The sequence below is a fragment of the Arachis stenosperma genome, chromosome 5 (assembly GCF_014773155.1).
Source record: "Arachis stenosperma cultivar V10309 chromosome 5, arast.V10309.gnm1.PFL2, whole genome shotgun sequence".
Classification (NCBI taxonomy): domain Eukaryota; kingdom Viridiplantae; phylum Streptophyta; class Magnoliopsida; order Fabales; family Fabaceae; genus Arachis; species Arachis stenosperma.
Window position 1 is genome coordinate 140,274,426 of NC_080381.1, and position 16,179 is coordinate 140,290,604.

The 16,179-nt window shown below is 33.4% G+C and overlaps 3 protein-coding genes and 1 long non-coding RNA gene across 6 annotated transcripts; 2 read left to right on the forward strand and 2 right to left on the reverse strand.

The window, feature by feature from the left end:
• Positions 1-298: 298 nt before the first annotated feature.
• LOC130982501 (uncharacterized) lies at positions 299-4,969 on the reverse strand. The gene is made up of 3 exons (XM_057906534.1): positions 3,198-4,969; positions 1,804-1,967; positions 299-1,695 (listed from the first exon to the last, which is right to left on the reverse strand). Exons 1-3 carry the CDS (start codon positions 3,808-3,810, stop codon positions 622-624), a joined length of 1,851 nt encoding a protein of 616 aa, XP_057762517.1. The 5' UTR covers positions 3,811-4,969; the 3' UTR covers positions 299-621.
• Positions 4,970-8,723: 3,754 nt separating this feature from the next.
• Positions 8,724-10,728, forward strand: LOC130982259 (F-box/kelch-repeat protein At3g06240-like). Of its 3 annotated transcripts, none has more exons than XR_009087111.1 (3): positions 8,724-9,102; positions 9,354-9,999; positions 10,255-10,717. XR_009087111.1 is itself a non-coding variant. In XM_057906196.1 (3 exons), exons 1-2 carry the CDS (start codon positions 8,755-8,757, stop codon positions 9,512-9,514), a joined length of 501 nt encoding a protein of 166 aa, XP_057762179.1. In that variant the 5' UTR covers positions 8,724-8,754; the 3' UTR covers positions 9,515-9,999; positions 10,255-10,717. The 3 variants fall into 3 exon arrangements, 1 of the variants encoding a protein (XP_057762179.1); XM_057906196.1 differs by having other exon boundaries at positions 9,362-9,999; XR_009087110.1 differs by having other exon boundaries at positions 8,724-9,999; positions 10,114-10,728.
• A 1,358-nt stretch (positions 10,729-12,086) lies between these two features.
• LOC130981564 (uncharacterized) lies at positions 12,087-12,770 on the forward strand. The gene is made up of 2 exons (XM_057905147.1): positions 12,087-12,234; positions 12,343-12,770. Exons 1-2 carry the CDS (start codon positions 12,087-12,089, stop codon positions 12,768-12,770), a joined length of 576 nt encoding a protein of 191 aa, XP_057761130.1.
• A 267-nt stretch (positions 12,771-13,037) lies between these two features.
• On the reverse strand, positions 13,038-14,671 carry LOC130982260 (uncharacterized). The gene is made up of 2 exons (XR_009087112.1): positions 14,180-14,671; positions 13,038-13,390 (listed from the first exon to the last, which is right to left on the reverse strand). It is a non-coding gene; the product is annotated as an uncharacterized LOC130982260 (long non-coding RNA).
• Positions 14,672-16,179: the final 1,508 nt, after the last annotated feature.

A 16,179-nucleotide genomic window follows, 5' to 3' on the forward strand; every position in this document is an offset into this window, starting at 1 on the left:
TAATATGTTGAATGAAAGTAATTTTCAAAAAATTTTAATGAATAAAAATTTATTAGGGACTAAAGTGACTAATTTAATAGTTTTGGATTTGTAGAATTGCATAAAGGTAGAATTAATTCTGTGAAATTAGTTTAGTTAAAATTGATTATAATTTTTTATTAAAAAAATTTAACAAGCTTTTACTTTTCTCAAAATCAATTCTAGAGGACACAATTAATTTTGAATAAACGTAATCATATATTTACCTTTAATTCTCTTAGGTAATGGAAACCAAATATTGTTCATCATATTAGCAAGTTCATTACATTCATCCCTGTTTAAATACAGAGCTTAGTTACGTGGTAGTCTTTGTTTTACAGCCACACAACAAACATGAATCCTCCAAATCCTAAATTAGCATAGGAAACTAGGAAACATGAAGGACTGTGATGAAAGGTAAACCTTGTATACAAAATGCAGCTCAGGAAATTAACTCCAGCACATCTAAACTCATTCACAGCTTAATTTTGTTACAAGTGATAATACAAAATGAGCAAAAGAATGTGTAAGCCAAACTGGCATTAAAAAGTATAGAAAGAGATAAAATGTAAATGTAAATCTACTTCTATCTGCCACAAAATGCTATGACTTGTGACATACAACTGCTGTGCAGGATAAATCACTGTCTATACTCCATAAATTCAACTCTTCAAGACATTTTTTAACGGATTCTAGTTCCATCACAGTTGACCAATGTACCAACTTTTTATCCTCAAAAGAAGATTTCCCAACTTCATCAGAACAAATCTTCATTCCAAAGGTAGTTTCATCAACTCTTCCAATCCTAGCACCACTCTCTTCCAATAATTTTTTTACCACATATGCAAACCTTATACCATCATCTTTTCTTGCCAATGAGTCTGCCATAGCTACAACCTTCGACACGAAGTCATTACTCCAAACTTTCTCACTCGAAGATGAGCTTTTAGCATAGAAGAAATCCAAGTTGTTTGCAACAAAGAAGTCCTTATTGAGATCACTGGATTCGAACAAGAGATTAGAATTGAGAAGCATGTTTCCATTGATCACCCATGTGTTATACCTATTTTGGATACACTTTCTAATTACATAAGCCTTTGCCAAAATACTCTTGATGGCAACAGAATTGGGACCTTTGGAAGTCGATTTATACACTCTAACACTACTTAGAAATTGGTCCATATCAACTACAGGATGCCCCCTCCTTGCAAGATCAAACAAGAAGTCAGATGGAGGGCCCATAAATATATAATTCCTGATATCTAGCCTCTCAAAGTGACATAATAAGTTTCTAGCTACTGTATCTGACACCCCAACAAGATTAACTACGACGATACTATCTTGTTTCGGTAGAGAGTGAAGCATAGATCCAAGTTCTTCCATGTTTGTCACCACCTTGCTGGGAAGTACTTCTTTGAAACAAAAATCGTACCATTTTAAACTGCTCAGAGGCTGCATTTCCAAAAGATTGAAGTCAAGAGATCTTTCCTCAATTAATTGAGAATCAGGTCCAGCACTTTTTCCATAGTTTACTCCTGCATCTCTGTGGGAAACACTCAATGCTCTCTCATGCAGAAAGTTTTGGTAGATATTAAAGTAACCGTGGGATTGAATAAATTTAATGAACCAAGGTGTCCAAATTTTCTCCCCCATCTTCTTATACCATCCTGTAGTCACCTACCCACAATTTTGCAACAAAAATTATATGCTAAACTCAACAAATCTGAGAACTGGATAAGAGTGAAGAACACAAATTTTTTTCTTACAGTAAAAAGGAAATATTACCATCCCCTCAAGAAAGGGCCTAATTCCCTTTGCCTTGTTTCCATCGTACCACAACCTGAACTCTTTCCAAGGCTTTGGAAAGAGAATTTGACCCCATGTGCCAACCAGTTGGTATAAAAATAGTCGTGTCTGGTCATCTAACTGTAATGTGTTTCCATGTTTACCTGCAGCCCCGAACCAATTATACCATCAGTACCCATATTAACATACACAAATAATGAAGCAGCAGAGAATAATTACTTAGGCAGCAGATAAAAGAAGAAAGTTACACCAAGTTGTCCAACAAAGTAGGGGTGTCAAAATTCCCCAGGAGGCGGGGATCCCTGCGGGGACCGCCCCGAATGGGGCTCCAATGGTGGGGAATTTTTTCCGTGGGGATGGGGATGGAGAGCAAAATTCCCCCGAGACAGGCGTGGGGACCCAAGCGGGGATCCCCGCCCCATCCCCGATGATAATTCTCCGAATATTTGAAATTTCTTAAATAACTTTACTTTATTTCTAACATAGGGTTTTTTAGTAATTTCACCAATTAAAAAAACCCTAACCCTATTATTCAGTCTTCCCTACTCACTGTGTTGTTTGTTGCGCCATCTACTCTCTATTCCCAGTCCCAACTCTCTTCCATCTCCACTTTGTTCAAACTCCAAAACTCCCACAGCACCATACGTTGTTCTCTCCCACAGCCCCAATGTTATATTTGTGGACTTATAATCTTAGATAAGATATGTTTGTGTGTTTGTAATAGTATTTTCTAGTTTATTTTTTTATTTTTTTGATATTTTTTACTATAATTTTCATATGAATGTTAAACATAAAGAGATGGGAAATGGGGCCCCGCGGGAATACGGGGAACGCGGGGAATAGGGATGGGGACAATTATCCCCCACGGCGGGGATTGGGGCGGTTCTTCCACCGTTCTCAACTTTGTAACATCCATTTTCATTTTTCAAATAATCATCACACACAAAGAAAAGGTCCATTCCATCAAAACTTAAAACACCAGTGTCTCATAGATCAAATTCTTATACTCAGCATGATTGTCACCGGCACGAAATCCTACTGCCGGAAGTATCCCACTACTCAGCTAGTGAAAATGCATGGATTCGCAGCTTCCATTCTCAATTTTTAAGCATCACCATCAGAATTGGAAAGTATTAAAAGACAACTTCTAAAATCAAATAAACAATCAGAAAATCAGATAAAGCATAGATGAAGAACTTTGCCATTTCTATGGAATCTACATGATTAAACCATATTCCTTCAATACATAAAACTTCACCTACTTTCCAAAACACACACAAAACAACATTTAAAATAAGTTTGCACAATTTTGAGCAAAATCAATCAAATGAATTAATCGTTAGAAAAATAAATAAACAGAAAAAACATGGTACCTGGGACAAACCTTGCTCTTTGCAACGAAACACCATAGATGGAAGGACTATAATTGGAGGCATTGTAATAGAAATTCATGATCACTCCTTTCACGAACTCGTAATAGAGTGAAGAAACCTCCAAATCATCCTCCACAACGAATGCAAACTCGTCATCGTTGCTTGGCCACCACGCTTCCAGCCACTGCGCCTGCAAGCCAGCATTCAGGGTCCTGTAAAGCACAACTTTTTCCCCAAATTTCCATTTAAACGAATCGACGAACTCCAAAATCCGGTGTGATTCTCTAAGCTTCTCATCAATCTCCGATGATCCATTGGCGAAATGGTCAATGTAGATGTGGAGGTGGACGCGGTCGCCGAGGTAATCGGCGGAGGAGAGTGAGCGGAGGCAGCGGGAGAGGGAGTCGAGGCGATTAAAGGCGAGGATTTTAATGATGAAGGTGAAGCTAGGGTTAGGGTTTTTCCGAATTGGGTTTTGGAGGGTGAAATTGGGGTTAAGTTCGGGGGCGGAAGGTGGTGGAAGTGAAGACTGGTGGAATGTGTAGAAGATGAAGGCGGTAACGGAGATTAAGATAAGTGGAAGGAAGTGTCTTTTCGGTCCTACCATTTGCATTAGGGTTCGTTTGGGAGTGAAGAAGTTGCATCTGAGAGTGGCATTGGAAGGATTTCTGCGACTCTGATGAACAAGAAGACACAGATCTCAAATCTCAGTTAAGACTTAAACGACAACGAACTTATGAAACGACACTAGCACAGACACCTCAAAACGACAGTAGTAGTGCATTTTCGATTTAGGTGATACTATGTGACCAAGGCATTTTGGCAATTAAATTGGACTAAGACTCTGTATTACAACTCGGCAAAGTCTTCTATGTAGATTGATACTTAATATCTATAGGTGTAGATTTTTGTTGGCCGAAGTTGTGAGCGACAAGTGTCTTATAGAAGGGACAAAGGCTGCCTTGACAGCTTGTGGTGCAGCGGAAAGCTTGACCAATCCGACCCAAAAACAAATATGTGATCTACCATTCAATGATTGAGCCATTATTATTCCCAACTATTGGTTTTATTTTTTGAACAGGTTCAGGCCCCAAAAGCAGGCCCGAACTGACCGAATCGCTACCCGACTCGGATGAATATGAAAAAAAGAACGATGAATCTCCTTCATTCTTCATGGCTGCCGCTGCTGTTCTGCGAAGGAGAGAAGACCGCAGCTCGTCGCCTCCCCATCTCCTCCTCGTGTGGCCCGCTTCGCATCGCCGTCAGCCGTGAGAAAAGTTAATAGACGCCTTTTTAATCGACGCCGTGAGAGAAGCGCCCCAAAGACACGCTATCTTCTTCAACGCCGTAGGAGAAGGACCAGAGGAGGCGCCTTCTTCTTCGACCCCGTGACCTGCGCCGAGGATGACGGAGAGGAGATCCAGAAAATACGTCATCATCTAAGACGCAGTGGCCCACGGCGTGAATCTGATGTGACAGCTACAAAGAGTTTGTTGTTGAAATCTTGTTCTTGCGTCTTTCGCGGTCGACAAAAAGAATTACAATCGGGCTGTGGCGTGACTTCGGGTGAGCACAGTAGTTAATTCCTATTGTGACTGTTCAATTCTATATTTATAATGATATAGATGTGCGCTGTGTTCGAAACAATTCATCTAATTTTTTTGAGTTCTATAGTTGTTGATGACAATGTTTTTCTCTAAAGTAATAACTTCTGCAATTTGTAATGGGCACCTGCTTGACCAAATGTGATTTAATTACCGTTGAATTTTCAGTTGAGCTAGATTATTAGGTAATTTGTTTCCGGCTTTGGGAATCAAGACAAAGCAAAGTGGGAGATCTTTTTATTTTGGGGTTGAGACGTTGATTTTTTCTCGCCCTTTTGTCAGGATTGAGTTTGTTTTCTTTTAGGAAAAAAAAAAAGAAATATTATTCAAGCAATTTTTATTTTATAATAGTCTAAAAAATATTATCTAAGTTGTTTTAAATTGTTCTTCTTTTTATAGGTCCATAAAATATCCTGTAATATAAAGTGAATAGGCCCAATTACTTCTTAATTGCACTACTTCTAATTAGTCTAATAATTTTTCTATTAATTTCAAAAAGTAACACTCCTTTCCTGCTGACAACCATTAGTCCAAATACTTCTGCAACTGAAACAGCAGTAGAATTTGTCCTATTGATCTATTCAATAGACACTTGTCAATCTAAAATTCAAACAGCACATATCTATATATGTAGATTTGTCCCCCTTATCTATACCGAAGAATTGGCCTTACAACTTTTTAAGCCATGCCGACATCAGGAACAGCAGGTGGATCAGGAACAACTCCTAGAGCTGCAGCAAAACGTAGGAGATCATAAACAGAGGAAACTTGATGATCTATGATTGCAAACATTCCCTCTTTAAAACAAAACGAACAAAAAAGACTTCTTTTTATATAAAAGACTCTAACCCAATTGCCAAAATCTTAAATTGAATTGAAAATGTTGAAAAGTTTCATCATTTCAATTTAAAAACAGAAGTTTCCCATTAGCATAAGGTATAATTTCATTCACAAAGCATTTTATATGCATTTTATTTTTTGAAAAATAAAAAAGATGTAACAATCTATAAAATACCAAAAACATATTTTTTTTTGTTGTTAATGAGAATCCATGCATTTGATGTAGGAGTATTTATGAGTTAGTTAGGCTGAGTTTAAGTATATTTTGGATTTGACATTAAAAGATTACTAGTTTATTCTAATTCAATCTAAAATTAATTCTAAATAAATTGGGTTAAATTGAGAATCGATCAAGATAAAATTAGTATATATAAATTTATATATCATATTTAACAAATATTTTAAAAATTAAATTTAACAATATTATATTATATTTATTTTAAAATAAATTAGTTTTAAATAAAAATAATATTATATAATATAAAATTTTAATTGAAGTATAAAAATATAATATGACATCATTAATTTTATTTTAAAATGTATATTTTATTATAAAAAATTAACTTCGAATAGGTTCCAGGTTTTTTTTAAATAAATTGATTTTTGTTTAATTAAATGTGTAAAAATATAATGTTTATCTATCCAATTAAGATTTTTTGGGAATGAGTGGTATTATCAAATGAGTGACCTTTTTATAATGCAAATTCATATAAATATAATGAAAAAAAAAATGTAATTTTGAATGAGTGGTAGGTAGATAGGAGGCATACTATTTAAATGATCATAATTCATAACAATTAGCATTTTCATTTTTTTTCTAAGATCTTAGAAGAAAAAAATATTAAAAAATAAAAATACAAATTAAATTATTATTATTATTATTGTGAGAAACAGTTTTTATTTCGCGTGCGTGAGAGTATTACTGATGTTTTTGTGTATAAAAATTTATGTGCGATTTAATTTATTTTTAACGTATATTTATATTTTAACATGTATTTTTATATTAATAATTGACTTTAGTGATTAATTTTAATGTGCACCTAACTAACTATTTGATCAACTCAAATTGATTAATTAAAAAAAAATTCATACTATAATTTTTTTGGTATAGGCAAGGGCCTCTGACCAAACCCAGGGCCCACCATGGTTCTTTTCTTCAATTTAACAAAAGTTTTTGAATAGGCCGTTGTCAATATAGTTAAATCGATACAAAAAAGGCTCATTTCTATTATTGTGAAATCAGTGATAGAAATAGTGGGGGAAATATACAGATACTTAAATACCAAAAAATATACCTTGCCCAAAAAAAAAAAAAAACCAAAAAATATATATATATATATACAGATACTTATCAAATAATCACTAGTTTGGTTCTGTACCCACCTACTTTGGGGAGAGGATTCTCTCCGGTGAATAAAAAACTGGATGGTGTGCAGTGTTTAATCTAACCATTTATCACACTCTCTCTCTTATTTATTTTTGGTCCCATTATTAAAATTAAAGGTAAAAAATTACACTGTATTTTGTCAAGTGTTGAAAAAACTGGAGAGGATCCATTTCCCCTACTTTGCTGCTTCGCTTCTTTATGTTTTCGTTATAATTGCATCTCTTTTTCTTCGCTTAACGCGTTCCACCAAGTCAACAAATGGATATGGAAATGGAATTTGCCTAGAACTTATGCTTTCTTATATTTACATTTTAAGGTCTTTTTCTGCTGCTATCAAAACCTCATGGTTAAAGAATTAAAGTCAAAATGACCATACCATTTGGTAACATAAACAGCCTGTCAATGCAGAAGTCAAGAGAAAATTAGTGGGACAAAATGGTATTTTTGGAGTAGCTGTTACTATTGGAAACAAAATTAGATACTTGCAATCCGAAACACTATTATATTCATGTCAAATTTTACTTGATTAGATTGCAATGAAATTAGCATTGGTTCTGCATCCGGGATAACAATACCTTCAACAATGAGCCCACCATTTTTGTAATCATAAATTGATAATTGTGTTGTATGTATTTGAGAAGGGAATGGATTAATTCTTATTCTCTTAATTTTTTTCTTTAATTCTTTTGTAAAATATAATCTCTAACAGTAATCATATATTTTTAAGTAGGATAAAAAAATATAAAAAAATATTAAATAATAAAAAATTATCATTGACAAAATAATTTAAAAAATTGAGAAAATTTATTTCTATTTAAAAAATTATTATTAAAAATTTTCTAATGACTTAACAAAAGAGATGGAACCAAATAAATAATTTTGATAGTTATAAAAATACTTTTTTTAATCCTAATTTCTCTCCACATTTACTCTTGTTTAGGTTAAAAACATTTTTTTAATCCTAAATTCCACTAGTAGCTCGTCTTTCAAGTATATTTTTTTCTCCCATCATATTTAATTTTAGAGTTTTATTTTTTAATTTCTTATGGTTAATTATGAGCTTTTTTTAATGGACAAAGTAAAGAACTAAATGTTTAACTATCTTTAAATTAAAATAATAAAATTTACGTATAATAAAAATTACAAATTTAATAATAATAAATTTTTTATTTTACTATTTTACCAATTTTTTTATTATATATTGTCTCGAGATTTTCTCGTTTAGCATCAAACCAAAAATACTTTTCAAGGCTCAATTTTATTTAGTAGCATATTTTTCAAGTACATTTTTTTTCTGTTTAGATTAATTTTAGAGCATTATTTTTTTATTGTTTATAGTCAATTATGAGTTTTATTTTAATTCTAAAATTTTTTCTTTTCCTATTTCCATCACAATTGTAATTTTTTTTAGTTATATGTAATTGCAATGAGACTGTCTTGTTTTTGTATAATTATAAATATAATTTAGAAGTTTTTAAGAATAAAAAACCATACAAGTTTTATTTTTTAATATTTCTTTTATGTTACTTAATTAAAAAATTATTTTTTATCCAAATAAAATTAAAAATACTTTTAATATTTTAAAAAAATTAAATATGATCTAAATGTTAAATAACTTTTTTTAAAAATAAAAAAATAAAAAAAGACTTCTTGGGTTTCCTCGGTCCTCTGTTTTCAACGCAATTTCAATTGCGAAAAGCAGCGCATTTCATTTCAATTACCAAGCATGGATGAGAAGATGAAGCTGAAGCACACAGGGAACAAACCAAAACAGCAATCGTCCATGAAGAAGAAGCAACAGCAGAATGAGAATCACAAGAGCAAGAGCATTCACGACATTCTCGCTCTTGAGCTGATTCACAGAATCCTACTTAGGGTTCCTGTCAAAGATCTCGATCGCCTCAAGTGCGTTTCGAAGCTTTGGAACACTCTCATTTCCGATCCCGATTTTGCGAAATCGCATCTTCACCTCTCTGCCGCACCCACCCATGTATGCCTCTTCATAAGTGACCGCTCCAATGCCTTTTCCGTTGACATTGACGCAGTATTTCACCGCCACACTGCACTAAAAGAGGTATCTCTCCCTTTCAAGATGAACACACCTTTGGATTTTACAGTTATGTGCTCTTGCAGAGGGCTTGTTCTCTTACACCGTGCCCCGCATTTTTTTTATCGTATGGAACCCACTAATTGGATCCAGCAAAAGAGTTTCCTACTCTCACATTGTTTCTCGTAGTCGTCGCCAGTACTTTATGTTTTCCGGTATTGCGTGTTTGTATGGATTTGGTTATGATGCTTCACAGGATGACTACTTAGTTGTTGTAGCTTCTCAGGATAAGAATGGCCAAGAGCACTTTGATTGCTTGTCTTTGAGAACCAATTCATGGACTAATCTTGATTTTGCACTCTCCAAACCCTTGGATACTAGCAACTGGCAATCTTGTGGGTATCTTCTTGAATGGCGCTATTCATTGGGGGACTTTTAGAGATTATAGTATTCTTATATTTGATTTGAAGGAAAGAAGTTTCTCAATCATATCTATGCCTGAACAAGTGATGGGTTATCTCTTTGCCCCTCATCTCGTCCTACTAGGAGGGTGCCTGGCCTTGTATTCTCATGAACCCAAAAAAACTAACATATGGGTGATGAAAGAATACAAAGTGCATTCATCTTGGACTTTCTATCAGATTCCTCGTGCACGATTTGAGCCTCTATGCTTATCCAATAGTAGTGACATTGTTGCACAAGATTATGTTCTAATGTCTATAGATCCCTACTTAAGGTTGGCCAAATATAATGTCAGAGGAGAGCTCCTCCAACAAAGAATTTTTTATGATCATCATCTAGCACATGTTAAAGCTCGTCCGAGGTCTATATCGTCCAGAACAAGCTACATTGTATACACAGAGAGTCTCGTGCCAGTCCCCAGTGAGATTAAGGATAAGGATAAGGATAAGAAGAAGAAAAATGGTATGTAACTATTCTCCTAAGGATTGCACTATGTTATTCCTCATAGTCTTCATTGCTTTGTGATTAATTAAAAATACCTAGCAAAAGATGCATTATAAATCAAGTTGCAATCAGATGCAGGTTTTGGCTGTTTGCATTTATCAATGCTTATGGAATAACTGATCACTGTCTTGCTTCCTGAAGCCTATTCTTGTGGTGAGGGGTTTTAAGTTATTTCTTTTTTCATGTCTAATCGGTGCTTATCTTTTTTTATAGGCCGTCAGAATCAGAAGAACGATGTCAAACAAGAAAAGAGAACTAGGAGCGAATGACTCAACAGAGACACTTAATTATGTTGTAAATAAAGTGTTGGCAAGTTCTTCTGGAAGAAGCTACTAGAGAATTTTGTTTTATTTTGCTTTTGCATTAAAGTATGATATCCCTTTCAACTATGAATGTAAAAAACTGGAACATTTGAATGAGCAGATAGAGTTTCCTCTAGTTATTCCTAAAATTTAGTATCGTTGCTAAACAGAGTATTAGATTTAAAATAAGAATCATGCTGTATTGCTGTTTAACCACATACTCTCAGTGTCGGCAAGAACAATACTCTGAATTTCGGAACGATGAGGACAGCGATTGATTATCGATGAGGCAATAATCTACAAGATGCCATGTTATGCAAACTTACTAAATCAATAAATAACAAATTATGATTTAAGCATCTGGTATTTTACAATATACCTCTGTTTGTTGAGGAATCAAGAGGCTTTCTTTTCATTTGTTGGCTGAAGATTCTTCCAGAGCAATCTACATATCAGATATGCCTTTTTGAGTTAAGTAAAATAGAGTCAAAAATCACCTAACTCAGCATTTTGAAAAACTTTTAACACCACCAGTACGTATAATCAAAATGTACACTATCAAAAGTTTGAAAATTAATTATTCAGTTTTTCTTACACTAAATTAACTAAATTTAAGTTTTTGTCCCTACAGAAATAGATTGAATTTAAATTATTCTTTATTTTTGGTATAAAACATGGTTGTTTTTTCAACAATTTATAACACATATATATATATATATATATATATATATATATATATATATATATATATAATATAGGTTTAAAAATTAATCAAATTCATGATAACAAATTTGGAAATGATGGCTAAAATTCAAAAGAAGTAAATAGATTTATGTCTCTTAGTTCAGAATTAAAATTACAAATAAAATATATAAATACAGACTATAAAAACTAATTTAAGTTGATTGAATAATTAATTCACTTGTCTTCTTAACTAAATATCTTTTTAAATCTAAATATCTTTTTAAATCGTACAAGGTAAGTAGTAACGGCAAATTCTTATTATCTGCAATTCTTCATGTGCATTGAAGATCATATGAATCACAATGCCTCAATCTAACAATCACATATGCATTACATACACATGGCGGCACATGCAATATAATTGATAAAGGCTAATAATGCATGTTCTTGATTTGATCTGATCTATATGTTAAACCTATCCGTGAACGGAGGACTGTTTGGTTGGTTATAAATGGAAAGTTAGTTATGAAACTTAGTTTCAATGTAATGTTACATGAACTTTAGTACTACACTAGTTCCTATTTCATATGCATCCATGTACCACTATAAATAAGAATATGCTATAAATACGTCAAAATTCTAATTGTGTAAAATAGTATGATTTTGTCTTTTAGTTGAAACTATATATATAGGAGACATATGGTGATGTATGATAGATATCATTGCTTTTTTCAAATTCCATTCATGTCGGCAAATACATTTGTAATTGAGAATAGAAAACCAGAGGGTGGTATACTAATTAAGAATTAAATGATTATATTGGAAGATACACATAAAACAGAAGCTACCAAATTAGTTTTCACTTTAATCAATAAAATAAAAGTAAACTGGTTCAGCTTTAATCATATCAAAATCATGTAATGTTAGCCTTGTTAGGCTTTTCCTTGATGCATTGTAGGTGTAAGAAAAGAATATATACTTTTCCCATATATTACTACTAAAACTACACAATCAATCTTATGCATGCCCTTGTAAGAAAATATTATAGCAGCAACAAATATGGAGCTTGAATTAGGACTCAAAATCACTAAAACAAGAGATAACATTACTTCCATCTCTCAGTATCAGTTAGCCAAGGATCGAACAAGACCGGTTTTTGAGTCTAGAGAAACAAACACCATGTTCATCCTCATTGCTCATCTTAAAGGTTAGTCCAAAAGATTTCATAATCTTTCTGTTTGTTTATTTAGTTTCTTGCCATTTCATTCTTTATGTAATGTACTGTTTGAATTGAGAAGCATCAATTAAAACACAGGTTATAAGAGGAATAATATTGACATAAAGATTAGTGAAGATGGTAGTAAGATATCAATTAGTGGAGAGAAGCCAATTCAGGAAATGATGATGATGGGGTGGGTAATGCTCAAGAAAGATGTTGAGATTACACAGTTCAATAAGGCCTTCAAAATTCCTGAAGGGGTGGTTTTGGATCGGATCAAAGCGAAGTTTGATGAAGAGGAATCGATGAAGATTGTAATGCCGAAATCTTTGAAAGGGATTTGTGGGGCTAGGATTGAAGAGGTCAAGGAAGATGAATCTGATGGAGGGAGATCAGAATTAGAGAAAAGTGAAGCTGATCACATTTTCAACAGCATTGGGGAGACACGTGAAAGGGGATTCAGAGAGCGTGAAGTTCATGAAATGGAGGACAGTGAAAGTGTTATGGAGAAGGAAGAAGTGTAATCCGAAAAGATAGAACATGAAGCAATGAAGGAATCAGATTCAGAGCAAAATGTAGGTGCAAGTATCCCACAGAACATTGTGAATGCAAACCACGATGAAGAAAGTGTAAGAGAAAAGCAAGGTTCTGAGAACCGGACCTGTTATCGAACCGCTCTACTCACTGGTTTACTGGTTTATTGGTCCAACCGTGGTCCAACTGGAAAAACCGTTTTAAAATAAAATAATAAATAAATTATAAAACAACTCTCATCAACACAATAAAAAACAATAAATATATCGTCAACACAATAAAAATTATAAAACATGTTTATTTCTATAATATAAAATTACAAAACATGTTTGTTTAATAGTTAATACATTGATAGTATTAAATGTTTTCCAAGCTTCCAATCTAATGTGGTTTCAGAGGATGGTAAAAATTCATAAATAGAGTCTGTGTCAACCATCTTTAGAAAGATACCTAAAATAGGATCAATCCTTTGGCTTCTAAAACATAAAATCCAAGAGACTTGTTAAGAAACCTCTGTTTTATCACTCAGTATTGTCTATTGGCATGTTATTCATTGTGCTGATGGTTTTCAATGCCGCAAACTACTCCACTCCCAACTTTGAGCTGCTCCCTAATAAAATTTGAAGTAGATAATTCAAAACATATTAATACTATGGCTCAAAACATATTAAAGCTTGAGGTGTATGCATGTATTAAGTGAAATCAAAGCAAAACTAACCGAGATAAGAACAATTTATCATCTGAATTTAAAAGAGGGTCTCCCACTGCAAAAATAACATGTTTGTCTGGGATATGAACTTGTGAAGAAATCAAAAATCAATTTTGATTTGTCTACACATTGAAAAGATGACCATGCAAGTTGATAAACATAAACTAGGAGGTGTATTACAATATGGCATGTCTAGGCTAATAGGGTACAAAATCAAGAGTCGGGGATCACGCATTCATTCCTGCTACACAGCAAGAATCTTCGGTCTCAAAAGATGAGACTTTCCTATGAGATGAGTATTTCTTAACTGCTTAATTATGTTTGGTTTGGTCATAGCTATCACAAAAACTCTAATTAGCAACACAAAAATCAAATAATTTCACATTTAGAAATCAAGAACAATTAGCAACAAAAATGAAAAAAAAAAATAGCAGCAACAGCGTAACAACACAAAATCAATGATTTCACATTCAGAAATCTAGAACAATCAGCAACACAATGACATAAAACAGCAGAAGAACCAAAGCTAATCAATAATCACAACACATTCAATAATCAATAATCAGTAAATTAAAATAATAAAATCACAACACATACAAAACAGCAGCATAGCAGAACCAAACAGAGAAATAAACTTATCAAATCAGAAATTACCAAAACACACAAAGAAATTAAAAGAAAGGTACAAACCCTAAGATAGAGGACGCGGCGTGACTGAAGGTCGTGGTCTCGTGGACAATAAGGACCGCGGCAAGTAGGACGGCTGAGAAGCAGATGACGGTTTGACCGAGAGGAGGAGGAAACGATGGCGCTCGCGATGATTCTTCCTATATGTGAGCGCGACGGCGAGCGGCGAGCAGGGAGACGACGGCGGCACGACAGCGAGCAGCTCCAACCCTCAACCAGAGAAGCCACGGGAGGATGGGGATGACGTGCGGAGCTACAAGAGGGGCTGGGTTCGGGACAGGGGGAAAGGAAGAGGCCGCAGAAGCGCCGACAACAACGGACGGCGCCGGCAGAACCCTAATTTTTGAACTTTGAAGCTTTGCTTTTCTGATTCTGATTATGAATGAATGAGTAACGAAAGCGGGGAGGGTGGTAGGGGAAGGGGGGTTTACGCGTTTGGCGTTTGGCATTTTTTTAATCAAACGACGTCGTTTACAAGAACCGGTCAATTTTCGATCCGACTCAATCGGCTAATTTAACGGTTTTTAAACGATTTTTAATTTGGCAGTTTTAAATACTGGACCGGATCGTTTATATTTTTTGTTCAATCGACCGGTCCAATTCGATCCGATTTTTAGAACCATGGAAAAAAGAGCAAAAAATCAGAATGTAAAGCAATTAAGACATTGAAGTCTGAGCAAAATGTAAGAGATCATATTCCACAGAGCATAGAGCAAACAGACCAGAAAATGTGTTGATAAATTACCAGAACAATCAAATTATCACTATTACAAGTGTATTAAGGTAACTGGTACATGAATTCTACTTGGGCCATCAAAGCCCTTCTTCAATTAATATTTGTGCAGCTAGCCTCCTCGCCCCTGCATGGGCATTGCGCTGTGCAGACCATTCCCACTCTCTTGTACTCACAGGAGGAGGCTAACCTACAGGTTATTGCGCTCATTCTTACAGTTGCAGCTTGGATAAAGGATCAGCTGGTGGATCTCCTAGACCAGGAACAGCTTCTACAGCTGCAGCAAAATGTAGGAGATCATATGTCATAACAGATGAACTTGATGATCCATGATTGCAGACATTTTCTCTCTAAAACAAAACAAAAAAAGACCTCTTTTTATATAAAAGACTCTGACTCAATTGCCAAAATCTTAAATTGAATTGAAAATATTAAAAAATTTCATCATTTCAATTTAAAAACAGAAGTTTTCCATTAGCCATTAGAATTTGGAAACACCAGTAATTAAAAAAGAAAAAGAAACACTTATTTTATAAATACAAATAAAAGTATTAAACTATCTCTTTTTTCTTTCTCCCAGATACAGCATCAATGAACTTTATGTAAACAAATAAATAAGATATAATTTCATTCACAAAGTATTTTATACACATTTTGTTTTTTAAAAAGTAAAAAAGATGTAACAATCCAGAAGATGTCAGAAAATATATTCTTTGTTAATGAAATCCATGCATTTAATGTAGGGGTGTTTATGAGTTGGTTAGGCTAGGTTTAAGTATATTTTGGATTTGACATTAAAAGGTTGTTGGTTTATTTTAATCCAATCTAAAAATAATTCTAAATAAATTGGGTTAAAATGTGAATTGATCAAGATAAAATTAGTATATATAAATTTGTATATCATATTTAACAAATATTTTAAAAATTAAATTTAATAATATGATATTTATTTTAAAATAAATTAATTTTAAATAAAAATAATATTATATAATATAAAAATATTAATTGAAATATAAAAATATAATATGATACCATTAATTTTATTCTAAAACGTATATTTTTATTATAAAAAATAACTTCAAATAGGTTGCAGATTTTTTTTAAATAGATTGATTTTTGTTTAATTAAATGTGTAAAAATATAATGTTTATCTATCCAATCAATATTTTTTTGGGAATGAGTGGTATTATCAAAGGAGTGGCGTTTTTATAATGCAAATTCATATAAATATAATGAAAAAAAATGTAATTTTGAATGAGTGGTAGATAGA